Here is an 18,464-nt window from a genome sequence, read left to right on the forward strand (position 1 = left end):
GACATCCTTGTCTTGTTCCCAATTTTAAAGTGAAAGCTTTCAGTTTTTGTCCATGTAGAAGGATGTTGGCTGTTGGATTGTCATAGATGGCTTTAATCAGGTTAAGGTAAAGGCTGTCCATTCCTATTTTCTGTAGAGTTTTTATCAAGAATGCATGTTGGACTTCGTCGAAAGCTTTTTCCGCATCTATTGAGATGATCATGCGGTTTTTGTCTGGCTCCATTGATATGGTGTATAACATTTGTGGATTTGAGAGTATTGAACCAACCCTGTATTTCTGGAATGAAGCTGACATGGTTGTGATGTATGATTTTCTTGATGATTTGCTGCATTCTTTTTCCTAGTATCTTATTGAGTATCTCTGTATCTATATTCATTAGGGAGATTGGTCTGTAGTTCTCTTTCTTGTTTGGTTCTTTCTCTGGTTTTGGTATCAGTATGATGTTTGCCTCCAGAAATGAGGGAGAATTGCTTCCTTTTCAATTTCATTGAAGAGTTTGAGGAGGGTTGGTATTAAATCTCTGAATTTCTTGTAAAATTCTGCTGTGACTCCAGCAGGGCCTGGGCTTTTCTTTGTCTTAGGTTTTTAATCACGTTTTCAATCTCATTAATTGATACTGGGTTGTTCAGGAATTTGATATCTTCTTGACTCAGCTTTGGTAATTCGTACATATCTAGGAATCTGTCCATTTCTTGTGAGTTTTCTATCCTATGGGAGTGAAGATTTTCAAAGTAGGTATTAGTGATCTTCTGAATTTCTGTGGAATCTGTAGTAATTTCATCCTTTTCATTCCTTACTGCATGAATCTGAGTTCTTCCTTTTTTTGATAAGGTTGGCTGAGGGTTTTTCAATTTTATTTATTCTTTCAAAGAGCCAACTCTTTGAATCATTTATTTTTTGAAGGATTTTCTTTGTCTCAATTGCTTTAATTTCTGTCATAATCCTTATGACCTCCTCCTGTCTTTGGGCTTATGGGCTTGACTTGTTCTTCTTTTTCTGTAGTTCAGGATGCAGCATTAGGCTATTTATTTGTTCTGTTTCTGTTGTCTTTTTTTGGTTTTTCTCCGGTACCGGGAACCGAACTCAGGACCTTGCGCTTGCCAGGCAGGCGCTTTTGCCGCTGAGCTAAATCCCCAGCCCCTCTGTTTTCCTTATGTGTGAGTTCACGGCTATAAATTTCCCTCTGAGGACTGCTTTCATTGCATCCCATAGATTCCGGTAAGTTGTGTTTATATTATCATTTGTTTGTAGATATTTTTTAATTTCTTCTTTAATTTCTTCTGTGACCCAGTGGTTTTTCAGGAGGTTGATGTTGAATTTCCCAATGTTTATAGAGTTTTTGAAGTTCCTTTTGTGATTAATTTCCAATTTCATTGCACTGTGGTCAGATAATATGCATGGGATAATTTCAGTTCTTTTGCATTTAGGTAGATATGCTCTATGGGCTAGAATGTCGTCTCTTTTAGAGACAGTCCCATGTACAGCTGAGAAATATTTGTATTCTGATGTTGTGGGGTAGAACACTGTGTATACATCTACTAAGTCCATTTGTTTGCAGCTTTGGTTCAGATGTGTTATTTCTTTGGTGATTTTTTTGTCTAGTTGACGTATCTCTTTGTGCTAATGGGGTGTTGAGGTCCCCTGTTAGTGTTATTAGTTATATGTGTTTTCATGCCTGTTAAGATTGTCTTATATAATTTGGAGCTCCAATATTTGGTGCATACATGTTTATGATTGTCATCTGATCCTCTTGCAGTTTTCCCCTGACAAGTATGTAGTGACCTTCTTTATCTCTTTTGATTGTTTTCTGTTTGAGGTTTACATTGTCTGCAGACAGAATAGCTACACCTGCTTTTTTCTGGGTTCCTGTTGCATGGAGGATTGTTTTTCATCCTTTTATTTGCGTGTATGGATTTCCTTTTGGGTAAACTGTGTTTCCTGTATACAGCATATCGTTGGTTTTGTTTTTTAATCCACTCTACCAGTGTGTTTCTTTTGACTGGTGAATTGAGGCCATTTATATTTATAGTTACAACTGATAAGTGTTGATTTATCATTGTCATGTTATTTACTTAAGTTGGTTTCCTACTTTTTCTGCCTGTTTACTTGCTTGTTCTTCTTGACGTTTCCGGGTAAAAAGTTTAACACTGCCTCAGAGCAGGGTGGATGAGAGAAAGATTGGCTACAAGGGATGGTGATTGTTCAGTATGTGTGTTTTGGTGATGGTGAGTATTGAACTCAGGGCCTGCACATGCTAGACAAGTCCTCTACCAATGAGCTCCATCGTTAGTCCAAATTTAATTTTGTAAATTAAAAAAATTAGCACCTAAATTTTAAGTACTTTCCATTATTTCACTAATTGTTAAACAAACAATTTTTTGTAGATTGCCAGTAGGTATTCAAAAATACATGCTTTCATTTCAATAAAAATTACTTTTGAGGTGTTTTCTGCACTACAGAAGGCAGGCTATAAGTGTTAAATACTTGTAGATTATTCTCTTGGACTTCTCAAGTCTAAGAGAAGCATTTAGCCAGTTTTGACAATATCTATATTCTCTAGAAATATTCAGCTTTCCTGTATATCAACATTTGAATATTTTGGTTGCAAATACTGGAAGAAGCCAAGCATGGTGGTGCCCACCTGTAATCCCAGCAGTTCTAGCACACTAAAGCAGGAGGATCATCATGAGTTCAAGGACAGTCTAGGGCACATAGTGAGTTCAAGACCAGCCTGAGCTGCATAGCCAGGCCCTGTCTCAAAAAAAATACTGGATGAAGTGCATTGTGACAGTCTGTGTAGCTGAGGGTTGTATCAGTAAGTGTCCAGATGTGAATTTTTATTCATTAACATTGTATCTAGACAGTTGAAATTATAATTTTCTTCCCTGATAGCTCCATCAAGGAACAGTCCCTGTTTCCTATACAGTAACAACAGTGGCTCCACATGGGATTCCACTCTGCACAGGCCAGCACATCCCTGCTTGCAGTACACAACAGGTCCCAGGATGCTCTGTGGTTTTCAGTGGACAACACCTTCCTGTCTGTAGTGTGCCTCCTCCAGTAAGTCTGTGCTTTTGTGTTTTTTTTTTTTTTTTTCCTCCGGTACCGGGAACCGAACTCACGACCTTGCGCTTGCCAGGCAGGCGCTTTGCCGCTGAGCTAAATCCCCAGCCCCAAGTCTGTGCTTTTGTTCTCATTAGATCTTACTGTGAAGCACATCAACTTGACTCTGGTTTTGTGATTTTTAACAAAATATCCTTCAGAATGGCTTAAGTGCCTTATAGAAGAGACTGTCTTTATAGCTTTACTTCAAGTAAAAAGGTGAATTTTGTTGCAACAGAATTTAGCATAATTTTCGTGGCCATTTAATAAAATTAGCTTTAAAATGTGATATTTTTTTCATTAATTTATATATGTTTGAATGTGTGGTGTCAAACTATGTTTATTCCTGTATGAACACACTTTATAATTAAAACCAGATAAAGGTTGGCATACAAACAAAACTGTAGTGTTCAGTAATTAATGGTCTTGCCACTTACTGGATTTTTAATGGGTACTTTGAGGACCTGGTATTCTTCACTGTAAGAAGCCTGTGATGAAAATGATATCCTCATTATTTAGGTTCTGTCTGAAAAGTTAAATGACTAGCTTAATGTCGAAGAGAATTAATATGGGAAGAGCAGAGATTCACATTTATTTCTTTGTGCCTCTGAATTTTATGCTTTATCCTACAATCTGCTAACGCACATTTCAACCTCTTTATTGTCACGAATGAAGGTGCTGAAATCTAGAGGACCTAAGTGATTTAACTAAAGGTATTCAAAGAAAAACCTTTGGGAAAAATATAAACATGATGCTAGTACCCTGGTCTGGATGTGAAATTAGAGCAAACAGTACATATTGGTAATGATTTAACAGAGTCATTTACCCAAGCTAGGTTTTTTAGAAACATCCATTTGCTAAATTTGACAGCTTACAGTAGTAAGAGACCATAATTAATTGTCAATTGTGCTCTTATTTTTAAAAAAAAATCCTGGAAAGAAAAAAATTTCTAAGACTGAAAAGCAGAATTTCTTAAAATAGTCATAGTAACTACTGTATTTTCAGCCAACTGGAAGTTCCTTTTTTATGTAATGCCTCCTCACCTCTCTTACGCGTGCGCGTTTAGACACACGCGGGTTTTAAAAAGACTAAAAGACATTTTGACTGATTGGGAAGAATTATATAAAGTTTATTAAGCTAGTTACCAGCACTTACTAGCAGATGCAAAAATACAGTTGTATTTTATTAATTTAAGTTGCTCAAAGGGAAAGTGTGGCAATGATTTTAATCTTGTATTTTTTTAATTATAAATTTGTGTATTCAGATATTTTTAACCAAAAGCAATGATTTCTTTTACAGATGCTTCAGGCATGTTCAGTTCAGCACTTACCAGTACCATATGCTGCATTCCCTCCCCTTATTTCTAGTGATCCATTTCTTATACATCCTCCTCATCTTTCTCCCCATCATCCTCCTCATTTGCCACCACCAAGCCAGTTTGTTCCTTTCCAAACACAGCAGTCACGATCGGTAAGTATCTTTTTCTCATGTCTTTCATTTTCCCAGAACGATTAGACCAGGCAGATTAGTAATTGTAAGTTATTGCCATTTAAATACCATATAATTTAGGCGTTCTTATGGCTCTTAAGAGAATTAAATCTCCAGACATATAAATTAATATAAACATGTTTAACATATTTCTGTCAATTTGAACCATCTTGCCTGGCTGTCCAATCAAGAGGCTTGTACCACTGGTAGTACAAACACTGATCTAATCTTTTTTATTGGCCTTTTTACTAATAAAATTAGTTAAAACCACCTGATGGGATAGTCATGCCTGTATCACTGATGGTTGAAGCCTCCTTGCAGCAAGACATACAAATTACAGCCCTGTGAATTATGACCCTGTTGTGAACATGTTAGCTTGACTTCTTCATTCCTTAATTTTTTTCTAGTTATCTCAGTGTCACTTGTCTAATTGAATTTGTGGTATTTTTCTTATCTGTGATCCTTTATAAAGTACATTTGAAGAAAATTCTTAATGAGTTGCACTATTTTTCCCCTTTTATGTATGTCTGAATTGGAAAAGTGTTATAAAACTGTGAATATTTGCTACTAGGATATTTTTTGTTCATTTAGGCATGTAAATTAATCCTTCTGAGGCTCAATTTTAAGGCCTACTTACCACTATGTTCTAATGAAAGCAAATGAGGTAGTATATTAACATAGTTACTTCTGCCCTGAAATGCATACTGTTCTAGGGACTGGTATATGTAAATACTGTATAAATAATAGAGGAGACTGCAGGAAGAAAGTCTTAACTACTGGGAGATTCAACCACTGAACCATCAGGGAATAAGGAAAAACAGAAGAAATAGTCTGGAAATAGTTAAGAGTTGAAGACTTTAGGTCCCTAAAGGGAATTTGGGCCATCTGTGATAGCAGAGCCTAAAAACTGTTTGTTTACTAGGGATTTATGTGCCATACTGGTGTCTTCATTACGTTTTTCATTGCTGAGACAAAGTAGCCAACACCCAAAGTAAAAAGGGCAAAGGTTTATTTAGCTCACAGTTTGTAGAGGTCTCAGTCCATAGCTAGCTAGCTTCACAGCAGGATGGCACACGGCAGAGGGGCAACAGTTCATGGTGGAAGAAGACAGCAAAAGCAGTTGGGGGGTGGCGAGGGCCTTTTTCTGTCACTTATATTTTATCCAGTCTACCAGGATTAGGGTGGTGCCAATCCAGTCAGTTAACTGAACGAGCAATCACCCACCCTTAACCCCAACACCGCACTAGGAATCAATCACACACTCTAGAATCAACCACCTCCAAAAGACACCTGATTACATGAGATTTTTTAGGGGACATCTAGACGCAAACTGTAGCAACTGAGTACCAAAGAGGGTGAGCTTACTTAGCTGTTTGGAAAACTATAGAAACAATTATGATAGAAGTTTGACTCATCTGAAACTTCTTCTATAAGAAAATCTCTTCTTGAAATCAGAAAGGAATCATGCCGTGTTTTCTTCTTAGCTTCCTATACATACAAATTTAGAGTTCAAACAAAACTTAGCTATTATGCATATCTAAGTTTGGGATCCTTTAAAAGGTCCAGTTGTGTGGTCAAATTAGAACTTGTATTCCTTGGTATTGTCATATTGTCAGGCCTTGTGGTTTCTTCTAAACTTGCATGTGCTTCCAAAGCAGTAATTTCTTATATTTAGATGAAGTGTTGTTCTGTAACTTAGGGAAGAAATCACACTAACATATAAAAGTAGATGTGCCAAATCAAAAGTGTCAATACAAAAATGTATACACAAGTTTATAGGAATATTATTCTAATAGCTAGAAAAATAAAATTAGTCCAAACACCCATCAGCTGATTAGTGGATGAACAAAGAATGGTGTTTCTATACTGTGCATATAAGCATAAAAAGGAATGAAGTATTGAAGCTATCCACAAAATAGATAAACCTTAAAAACATGCTAAGCAAAAGAAGCTAGATACAAGGGCCATAGAAGGGATTCTATTTATATGAAATATTTAGAAAAGGCAAATCCTTAGAAGCAGAAAAGTGACTTGGGCAGGAAGAGATAGTGAGTGCTAATATGTGTGGGATGTTTTGTTTGTTTTAATTTATTTATTTTGGTTTTTTGACAAATGGCTTTACTGTGTAATCCAGGCTGGTCTTGAACTCACTGTGTAGCCAAGATTGGCCTTGAATTCAGAACGATCTTCCTACCTTGGCCTCCTGAGTGCTGTTATTATAGGCATACACCACCACACCCAGCTGCATGAATTTATTTTACAGGATGATGAAAATATTCTGGAATTAATGGTGATGGTTGCATAATTCTGAATATACTGTAATCCAATGATTTGTACTCCTTTTAGAATATGTAAATTATGCCTGTAAACATTATTTTTTTTTTTTTAGAAAACACATAGCACTATGTACTTCATGCACTGTTTGCAGTACACCTTTTTTTTTGTCTTTTTGAGGCAGGGTTTTGCTATGCAGTTCAGGTTGGCCTTCAACTCACTTTCTATCCCAGGCTGGCCTCAAACTCACAGTGATCCTCCTGCCTCAGCCTCCCGAGTGTTGGGATTACAGGCATACACCACCATACCCAGCTAGCGATACACTTCTGAAGTAGGCTATTCATGTGTCAATTTTGTAAATGACAAAACTGGGTTCAGCTTAATTTATCTTAACTTCCGCCATAGCTGTCTGGTGACAGTTGAGGATTCTGTCTAATGTCAAAGCTCATAATTTGTCTACTACAGCAAAATGCCACTATATCATATGTATTTAGCCATGTTTCTATTTTATAAATACACACAGTGTTCTGTTTCAGCTGTAGAAGGTAAAGTGTTTCAGTATCTTTTCAGTAGGTTGGGATCCCATAACTATAACTCTGTGTGTGTGTGTGATTTTTTTCCCCTTTCCTTTTAAGAGGAAGTTTAATAAAAGGTATCCCATAATGGATAATGTCAGTGTTTAGTAACATGTTTCAGAGACTTACTGAAGTTAAAGATAGTGTTTACTGTAGCTTATGCCCACTTGTGTGAATTTTGGATTGATGTGAATATGAAGAGGTGTATGGCCTTAAAGGTATATTTTGGATTAATGTTTTATTATTAGTAAAGCCAAATTGATTTAAACACTGGAAGATCTGTCTGTCTATGTTATCTATCTAATCTATGTTTCTCTCTCTCTACCCTCACAGCCTCTGCAGAGGATAGAAAATGAAGTGGAACTCTTAGGAGAACATCTTCAAGTAGGAAGTTTTACTTATCCCCCATCAGCCCATCCCCCAGCATTACCTCCATCAGCTCCTTTACAGTTCCTGACACATGATCCTTTGCATCAGGAGGTGTCTTTTGGAGTAGTAAGTTTTTATATGTTGTTGTATTTATTATTTTGACAGTTTATTTGTTCTGAACTGTTTCAATATAACTGAACATACTCCAAATTTTAAATATATTCTCAGAAGCCTTCAGTTGGAAAATTATGTTTTAAACTGCTTGTTGTGTCTAGATTAATGTTTAAGAAATACTATGTACCACTTGAGGAATAAACAGCTTTGTAAGCTTTTAAAAATTAAGAGGCTTTATTGACACATTAATTATTTATAAATGTAAAATGATTTTAAATTCTTTTAACATTTTTCCACCTACAGCCTTATCCTCCATTCATGCCTCGGAGGCTGACAGGACGTAGTAGATATCGGTCCCAACAGCCAATACCACCTCCCCCTTATCATCCCAGCTTGCTACCTTATGTGTTGTAAGTTCCTTCTTATTTTAATGAATTTTAAAGTTTAGAAACCTTGAGATTGTTTTGCTTCTCTGTGGTCTACAACTTAGAATATGTTAGGTATTGCATTTACTTAATCTTAAAGGGTTAGGGTTGAAGAGCCACGTAAGGGTAAAAAGGAGCCAAGGACATAGGGGAAATGGAGGAGGAAGAAATCTGTGAGTCAGAAAGTAAGTTTTAACAAATGAAGAGGCAGAAGAGATTTTACAGCTAGTGTCACTTGTAATCATTTTTGACTGTCTAGCTTTTGATACTGTTTCTCTTGGGGAAAGGACAAGAGGTTGTTTCTGTCTTACTACTATTTTACTAGGATTATGTTTGTCTATAACAAACCCTCATGGGTTTAAACATGGTAGTTATTTTTGTCATATAATAAAGTCTAGAAGAAGAAAACTCCAGAATGTGTGGTTAGCTGTGTGACAGTGAGGAATGGTTTCATTGTCTTCACAATCTTAGGGCTTCTTGTCCATGATCTAATACAGCTCCTCAGGATCTAGCCATCACTTCCATATTTCAGCTAGCAAAAATGAATCCTTCTGCTTATCTGCTTGAGGTATTCAGTAAGTAGCATTTATTGCTACTTCTTGAGGGTATTTATAGAAGTAGCATTTGTTACTCGTGCCTCTTTCATTGGCAAGAATTTATTCAGTTGTCTAGTTACTTTTTAAGAAAGATAGAAAAGATAGTCTTCATACCAGAAAACCATGTGCCTGTATCCCATTGTTCTGGTAGTTTTAGCCCCCACCCTCTTCTCTTCTCTTCCCTTTCTATTTGTTTATCTTAAACTCATAAGTCTCCCAACTTTGTCCATAAAATGTTTATTTTTGTTGTCTTTTGTATTTTCATATAAAATTTAAAATCATTGGCTGAGCCAAGCATGGTAGTGCATGCCTGTAATCCCCGCCCTTGGGAGGCTGAGGCAGGAGGATTGCTGTGAGTTCAAGGCCAGCCTGGGCTACCTAGTGAGACCCTATCTCAAATTTTAAAAAATAAAAGTCCAGACAAAGTCATTGGCTGGGATTGTAGCTTGTTCAGTGATAAAACATGCTCAAAGCTTGAGAGTTTGATCCCTGGTATCACCAGTCAATCATAAATAAATACATACATTTATTCAGTATGTCAGCAGTTACAGCATTTAGAAAGCTTATTTTTATTTTTGTTTTGGTGCTAGGAGTTTGGTAGGGATTATATCAGATCTACAGATCAATTTTGGGGGATTGATAACAATTTTGAGTCTTACAATTTACTTACCTGGTGTAATACTGATTATCTTAGTGTTTTTGAAGTTTTTATTATACCTGTCTCCTGGACGTTTTACGAAATTTATCCCTATATTTGTTTTAAATGCTGTGGTATATGATATGCTTTTACTGTCAGCTTTTATTTCTGATAAAGCCAGCTCTTTAAGAGTTGGCAACTCATTAACTCTGACCTTTCTTCATCTGTGTAGCACTGGCTTTTGTCTCTTCTGTCCTGCTCATTGAATTAGTGTATTCACATACTAATGGTCTTGTGGTTTTCACTGCAGGTCAATGCTTCCAGTGCCACCTGCAGTGGGCCCAACTTTCAGCTTTGAATTGGATGTGGAAGATGGAGAAGTAGAAAATTATGAGGTTAGTAAATGAAAATTAACTGAATATTGTGTACATGAAAGTATTTTACTCAACTCTTTCATCTGATTAAATATTTCTTGAGCAAACACTTGTATTTCAGGATTCAGATACGTCATAGAAGTGTTCAGTAGCTAATGTGAACATGTGTCACATGTCTGTGGTAACAAGTAGGTAGACTTTGATATTCTATTAGAGTTAACACACAGTTCCAGTGAAAATGCAAATGAGAAAATGGTGAGTTTTGATTAGGTATTCTGAAAAAAATTTTTTTTTTTCCTGAAAATTTGAGTTGGATCTTGAAGAATAGGGACATTTTCCCGTGTTTGAGGCAGGGAAGGTGTAGAACATTCTTGAGGAATAGAATGTAGTGTGTAGCTAATGTGAAGGGGAAAACATGGAGATTTGATTGAAAAGTTCAATTGGATGCCCTTGACTGCCCTACTAAGTATTTTGGTGCTTTTATGGTATCATATCTGAGAGTAAAAGCTCTGCTAGTATGTAGGAAACACTGGAGAGCAGTTATTTCAGTCAGGGTTTACAAGGGAAAAGATGTAATACAGGGCACATAATTAATAGGGTTATTTTATAATATTCACCCAAAGAATCCAGCTGAGGGCTTGGATTGCATGGCAGTGTCCTGCACAAGCCCAGCCAGAGGGCTAAAAATCCCACGACAAAATGTCTAATGCAAGTCTGTATTGAGAGTCTGTGACAATGTCTCATGCAAGTCTGTATTAAGTGTCTGCACTGGGAAGGCCCAAAGGTCACTGGTGGAAGCTAGAAAGTCTGTGCCAGCAGGCTTTGGGATATGCACTGGAGCCGGGAAGCTATGCTCAAAGTAAGGATCAGATTTCCCTGAAAAAGGACTGTAGCTATCCTTAGCAACAGCAAGGTCCTGAGCTCCTCTGACAATGAGAAGAGCTGAGTTCATATCATGAAAGCCAGTTTCACAAGCTCCTCCAGGCAAATCAGTGGCACCCTTTTCCCCTCCAATTCTCTTTCTATGGTGTTCGCAACGGTTGGCAACAGTCCTCAGGTGGGCCCTCCACACCCAGCACCACACTGATTCAATTAGGTGGGTATTTCAAGTTGCCCACCAAGTTGTCAATCCACCATAGTAATATTAACAAAATGAAAAGGCAGCCTATAGATGAGGAGAAAATACTGGTAAGCCATATATCTAATAAGGGGTCAAAATACGTGAAGAACTCAGCATTACTGAATAGGAAAAATTAAATAACATGATTTACAATGGGCAAAGGACCTATGTAGACGTTTCTCAAAAGAAGACATAAAAGTGGCCAGTGGGTAGATAGAAAGGCACTCAACATCATGGATAATCAGGGAAATGTAAATCAAAATCACAGTTATTCCCTCAAACCTGTCAGTTAGTGTGGCTCTTATCGAACAAATGAGGTAAGTGTTAGTGATGGTGTGGAGAAAAAAAACCCTATAAAACTCTTGGTGAGAATATAAATAGGTACAGCCGCATTATTCACAATAGTCAAGATATGGCTGAATAGCTATTGATGGGTGAATGGATAAAGAAATTGCAGTGTATATAGATAAAATAGATACAAAGGAATATAATTCACCCTTTAGAAGAGAATATTACTATTTGTGACAACATAGATGAAGAGGGAAGGTGGGAAAAAATGCATCTTAGTTACATGTAGAATCTTAAAGTCAGATACATGCAGTGTAGAACGTTGGGTAGAGGGTGTGCAGAAAGGGAGGTCAAATGGTACAAACTAGCTATTTTGTAGACTTAAGTCTAGAAATGTGCATCATGAGAAATACAGTTAATAATGCAGTAGTGTATATACTGAAAATTTGCTGAGTACAGTTTTAGGTGCTCTTACCACCAAAAGAAAAAGTGACAGTGGGAGGTGATGGACAGGAGAATTTTCTTGACTGTAGCAATCATTTCACTGAGTATGTGTGTATCCAGCCGTTGTATTTTACACCTCAGTAAATACAAACAATAAAAAATACAGCTCTATCTCTGAAAGACATTTTAACATGAGTCAGACAGGATTTAATCAGTGAATGGTCATGATGGTATCAGGGGTGAGGGTAGGAAGATTGTGAAAGAAGGTGCTCTTTTAAAAAGGACTGTAACAATCTGTGAAAAAGGCAGAATCATAGATACCAATAGATACCAAATAAATGCTATCATCAAGCCTAAATGGTGTTGATCTTACATTTCCTGAGTTAGGAATGTTAAATGTGTGGTTTGTGGGTTGGAAAGCAAATTTGAGTTTAAATATGTTGTATGTAATTGGTCATGATCTTACATTGTCAGCTATCTTTGTGTACACACTGGAGCTGGTTGGGGACAAGAGAGGAAATATACAAACTTGAACCAGTACTACCACTCCCCACTCCTGTGCTGGGGATTGAATATAGGGACTTGTGAATGCTAGGCAAGCTCTGTACTACTGAGTGCATCCCCATTTCTTGAGAGAGAAAGGAACTGTAATTATTTCCTAGTATAGGAGTTACTTTGTTTACTAAAAGTAATCTTATCATGTTATGTTGCTAAAAAGGACAGCTGATCATATCAGTGGAAAAAACAGTGTTGCAATTGCAGTAAGAGAAAAATACCTTTATTTGGCTTTGAAATCCCTTTCTAAACTGTATTTTTCGGTTGAATATTTTGATACTCTACCATATACTTTCAGCCAATTAAAAGATGTTACTTATTTTTTTGGTTTTCTCTCGTAGTGTAGCTCCTAGACATTCCTTAGTCTTGACTTACTACAATTTACTCAGTTTTTTTAGTCCACCTAATATATTCTTGTCTTACTGTAATGCCTTTATTTCCCATGATGCTTCTGCTAAGATCTTCCTTTGTTCCTCCATGTTTTGATATTGTAGTATAAAAATGGTCTGTTATGAACAACATTTCGAGTCTGCCAGTAAATCTCTTCTTCCCTTTTATTTTTATGGTACATAAACACTAATCATGGCCTGCTTCAATTGTCTTATGTGCAGCCTTGTATAAGTTGATTGAAGTCTTAATTGCCATCCAGTAAGCCTTTGGTGAGCATATTTTGTCATAAAATTGTATTCATTGACCTTTATGCCCTACAATAATGTAGTAGAGATATAAAGATATATATTAAATATATATTGTGAGTTTGATCTAATTTATATGCTAATTGTAATCAGCATATTTAAAAAATTTTGTTTACATATATATTAGGGATCAAATCCAGGGGCACTTGAGTTACAGTGTCCTTAAATTTTGAGGCTATATAGTGAAACTTTATCTTTTAAAAAAAAATATTGAGGTGGTCTCACTAAGTTGCCCAGGCTGAACTTGAACTTGTGATCCTTCTACCTCTGTCTGCCTTTGAATTACAGGTATGTGCCACTGTGCCCAGCAGCATCAATTAAATTTTTTTTTTTGTTTTTCTTTTTTGCTTTTTTACAGCTTTATTTCAGCAATTAAATTGAGTGTACCATCTTTTAGCATTTAGAAGAATTGGGGTGGGGGAATCAAAAGGGGAACAATTTATTTAGATGATTTAGTTCTTCAAATAAAGCTGTCAAAAAGAAAACCTATGGAATCATCATATGAAAACACATAGTGGGCCGGGGACAGCTTAGTGGTACAAGTGCCTGCCTGGCAAATGCAAGGTCCTGAGTTCAACTCCCAGTACCAGAAAAGAAAAAGAAAACAAAGTTACCAGAGGATTAGCTTTTGAAATTTTGGAAAATTCATTTTGTTCTTATTGCCTGCTGCCATTTCTTTTTTACCCATTCTGTATCTGTGGCAGATACAGAAAAAATCAGAGAAAAGCAGTCTATGAAAGGCAGCCTAATTGTAGAATATAAGTAGTGATTAAAAACTGGGAAGCAGTATAGAATCAAGCATATAATGTAACATAATAAAATACTGCAAATATGTACTAAAATTATGAGTTCATAATGGATACTTAAAAAAATACACTGATATTATTTCTATCCTTTATGAATTATATACCTGGCTACAGTTTGGTATGAGGCAGTTGCTCCTTTACAGAAATATTTCATCTAAAAAATGAAGAATGATTTGACTATTACCATTTACCATCCTTGGTGGAATCTTGGAAGTCCTAGACAGTATCAGTGCCTGCTAAAGTAACAGCTAGCTAGACATGGTGGGCCCTATTATAGAAGTAGTCAGGTCTACCACCCTATAGAAGGGCCTGGTTTTGTAGAAGACAGCTGTTTCACAGACCAGACAAAGAGATATTCTAGATGAGTCAAGTATATTTATTGTGTACTTTATTTCTGTTGTTAGTTACATTGTAATATACAGTGTAAAGAAATAATTACACAACTTACCATAATGCAGAATCAATGGAAGCCCTGCATTTGACTTTTCCTTCAGCTAGATGGTCTCATCTGGGTTTGATGGGAGACAGTGACCCAAAGTGTATTGTTTGTGTCTAGTCTACTCCATATTCTCATTCTGGTTGCTGTCACTGCAGGAGACCCTGCTTCACAAAGGTAGGATGCTAGAAATGGAGTGAGACACTTCAAGTGCTTTTCTGGCAATCTCAGGATATTCTATCTTGACTTTAATCTACAATGAATGGAGATTGGAACTTGTCCCAAGCATACTTTTAAGGTCATCATCCTTTGTATTCTCGAGCAGTCAGTCCTCATCTAGCATGGACAAAGTTGATGCAGCTGCCATATTCTGGGATCATGGTTTGGGGTTAGGTCTTTGTGATTAGGAAGTAATGTTCAAACTCTTGAAACCTGAGACAGTTGATTGTGTACCAGCTGGGAGAAAAAAAACCATGGCTGAGTGTCTTTCAAAATCTCTGATAATGTTTTGTTTCTGATTTTTATTTTGTTTTTTTGTGGGTTTTTTTTTTTGTTTTGTTTTGATTTGGTTTTTTTATGTAGTTCAGGCTGGCCTTGAGCTAATTATGTACCCAGGCTGACCACAAACTTGGTCAAGCTTCTCGAGTGCTAGGATTACAGGTGTCTGCCACCATGCCTAGCTTTTAAAAATCTCAGTATTTACTAGTTACCCCCATAATTCTAGCATGGCTTTGAATGTAGCCACTCCATCTACTAAACACAGTTGTCATTCTTCCCTAAAGTGAAATAGAGTTCATTGATCAGGTTCACTATGCCATAAGTAAGCTACTTGTGTTTTTTTTTTTTGGTTTCGGTTTTTTCTCCGGTACCGGGAACCGAACTCACGACCTTGCGCTTGCCAGGCAGGCGCTTTGCCGCTGAGCTAAATCCCCAGCCCCATAAGTAAGCTACTTGTGCAACCTGCTTTTGTATCACTGCAATATGCTGCTAGTAATGACTATTTTTGTGTAAGAAATATCTGGAGCAGCTTTGATAACTCAAAAACTGCCCAGTGATTTACCCTTACAAAGCCATCTTATTTCTGTGTATAAAAGATGTGTGTGCTCTTTGCCCATCTCTTCACAGAGCTTTGTGAACATATGTGAATTAAGGGCATATACTGTAATGTAGTTCATAATTTTAATCACATCCTGCAAAATGTTAAGTTCAGGTAGCATTTTTAGCTAGGCAGTGTTTCTCTAGATCTTACTGGCTTCTTGAATCCAAGTAGTGAAATCAAAAAGCCTTCTAGTTAAGGCAGCTGCTCTGTCAATGCATATATAGTACTGACACAAACTGACCAATTCAGTTATATATTATAGAGAGCCCTTCCCAGTCTTTCTTTTTTTTTTTTTTTTTTTTTTTTTTGGTTTTTTAACTCACGACCTTGCGCTTGCCAGGCAGGCGCTTTTGCCGCTGAGCTAAATCCCCAGCCCCTTCCCAGTCTTTCTTGCAGCCTAGGAAGTTTGTATTTGTAATCCCATGAAAAGTTATTGGAATTCTAGTGAGTTAATTCCAATCTACCACGTGCAGTGCATCCTATGGTGAGAAAACAGACACTAAGGCATATTTGTAGTTATGGGGAGCCAAGGGGTCCTAAGTCCAGCCAATGATGATGGCTATCCAGAACAAAGGCATCGACCCAAGGCTGAACCCAGGTTTTATTCATTCATGAAGAAGGGAGTGGCTTGAGGATGAGTGTGAGAACCGTGGGAAGTAGGTGATTGCCACGAGCTGGGCTAGTTCGAAGGCCTGGAATCACCTCTGCAAATGCAAAGAGAAGGATATGCAGAAGAGTAATCTGCATAACACAGTTGAGATAGTATCTAATGTTTTGGGATCAGTGCTTCAGCTCTGATGTGTAATGTTTGAAACCCCAGGAAGTGATAGCCTCTGTCCCAAAGCTCAGTCCCACCTGACAGCATGGCACATTGGCTCACACATCCCGTCTTATCCCGGCTCACTCATGGGAACAACAGGCATCTGGGGACACATCAGCACCTTGACTAGACTAATATGCATTGCTTAAAGCCAATTGAAGGGATAAGGAAAGAGTCCTAGCCAGCTCTGTACATAACAGTACATGGAACTACGGTTAGGCTCAGCCAAAATGGAGGCAGTTGCTCCTCTTTCAAGGAGAATTGCCTAGGTGGTCCTCCATAGTATATAATCATTCAAAGGTTTAAGTAGTTGTGCAGCAGTGGTGTTGATTAGAATAAAACAAAGTGCACATAATACATCCTTCTGCACATCCTCCAGAAAACTTGAGTTATACAAAGATAGGCATTGTTGCCTTGTTGTCAACTTTGATGGACTTGTCAACCTGGATTGTGTACCTCAGTGACTCATTAATCCTCTTCAGCAGTTGTGTCTCAGTGTCCTCTACTTTTTCATCAAGTCCTGTTGTTATGGTGCTGGCCGAAAGAGGAACATGTGCCAACTTTTGAACTGCAGCTCTTCCTAAGAGCTCATAGTAGATGTCCTCAACAGTAGGCAGGATCATCTCTTCACTAACAGTGGTGGGCTCCTTAGCAGTGCAGTTACCACTGCAAATGATACTCCCATTTCAAGACATTTCATGAAGTGGTAGCCTTCAATAATTGCTTCAGTTTTTCATGTTTATTATTATTTTTTTCTTTTGAAAAACTTCAAAGGCTTATCTTTTAATGCAGCATGCTTGGTATCCATATGGCGAAGCAGTTTTGAAGGATTCATGGCTTTGCTGGAAGCCAGTCCGCTCAAACTACATAAAGCAGGTTTGGAGAAAAGGAATCATCTCTTGCAGTGAACCTGTAATTTAAGTAGGAATCTTGATATTTTCTTTTTTTAATTTTTTTTTTTTACTTTAAAGAGAAAAGAGCAAAAGTAAAACAACAAAAAACCTGAACAACAGAGAAACTATAAAAACCATACAGAATTTGAAAAGATGATGATAGGAGATCAACAATGGCTGTTGTATTACTCATTGTTATCTTCAAAGTAGTTGCTTAGATTACCAGATAAGAGGTATGCAAGACTCATCAATTAAACATTAACTGTTCCTTTTAATAAACCAGTAGAAATTAGTAGTACAATTATCTTAGCTATCGTGTGTGTGTATGTATATATATATATAATTGCCCTTCCTCCTTTTTCTTCTTTCCCTCATCCCAGTTGTTCTTTTGTATTTAGCAGTTTCTTTCCTTTACACAATATCTATTGTACCTTTCAGATTTTATTTATTCTTTTAGGTTCTTAAGTTAGGGAGACAATATGGTGTTTACACATGCAGATCTGATTTATTTCACTTGAGTATGGCCTCTCGTATCCATTTACCTGTAAAAGCCTTGAGTTTATCTTTATAGCTGAGTAATAGTAAAATACCACCTTTTTCTTATCCACTCCTCAGTTGATAGGCATTTGGGTTCTTTCCAAAATTTTGCTCTGACAAATTGTGCTGCTATAAACGTGGGTGCACATATATCACTGTGGTATGAGGTTTTTAATTCTTCTGGGAAAATACCCAGCAGGGGAATGGCTGGGTTAAATGCTAAGTTTTTGAGGAATCTCCAGACTGATTGCCAAAGTGGTTGCACCAGTCTACGTTGCCACCAATAGTGGAGAAGAGTTCCTTTTTTCCCACAGACCCTCCAGCATTTGTTGTTGGTTAATTTCCTGATGGTAGCCATTCTTACTGAGGTGATGAAATCTCAATATTGTTTTAATTTGCATCTCTTGAATGACCAGTGGTGTTGAACATTTTTTCATGTATTTACTTGCCACGTGTATTGTTCCACCTGAGAAGTGCATATTCATCTCAAATGCCCACTTTTGGATTAGGTCTTTGAATTTGGGGGATCTGAGTTTATTCAGTTCTTTCTATGTTCTAGATGTAAGTCCTTTGTCTGAGGGACAGTTAGCTAAAATGTTTTCCTACTCTGTGGGTTGTCTTTTCACTCTGTTGGTAATTTCTTTAGAAGTATGAAAGCTTTTTAATAGGATGAGATCCCAGTTGTTGATTCTTTGAAGGGTTTCCCATGTGGTTTGGGTTTTGTTCATGAAGACTGTGCCTACCCCTATGTCCTCAAGATTTTGACCTACTTTCTCTTCCCAGTAGATTTAGTGTTTCTGCTTTAATATTTAAATC

The 18,464-nt window shown here is 37.1% G+C and overlaps 1 protein-coding gene across 12 annotated transcripts in view; it reads left to right on the forward strand.

Annotated features, from left to right (window-relative positions):
* Positions 1–18,464, forward strand: part of Rnf38 (ring finger protein 38) — a 159,789-nt gene that overhangs the window by 127,604 nt on the left and 13,721 nt on the right. For all 12 annotated transcript variants that reach the window (XM_005382907.2, XM_005382908.2, XM_005382911.2 and 9 more), the window contains 5 exons: positions 2,894–3,061; positions 4,403–4,573; positions 7,774–7,935; positions 8,227–8,333; positions 9,892–9,976. In XM_005382907.2, coding sequence (XP_005382964.1) covers positions 2,894–3,061; positions 4,403–4,573; positions 7,774–7,935; positions 8,227–8,333; positions 9,892–9,976 — 693 coding nt within the window. The remainder of the gene's footprint in view (positions 1–2,893; positions 3,062–4,402; positions 4,574–7,773; positions 7,936–8,226; positions 8,334–9,891; positions 9,977–18,464) is intronic.

Source organism: Chinchilla lanigera, unplaced genomic scaffold, assembly GCF_000276665.1.
Source record: "Chinchilla lanigera isolate Chin_1 unplaced genomic scaffold, ChiLan1.0 scaffold00018, whole genome shotgun sequence".
In the NCBI taxonomy this organism is placed as follows: Eukaryota; Metazoa; Chordata; class Mammalia; order Rodentia; family Chinchillidae; genus Chinchilla; species Chinchilla lanigera.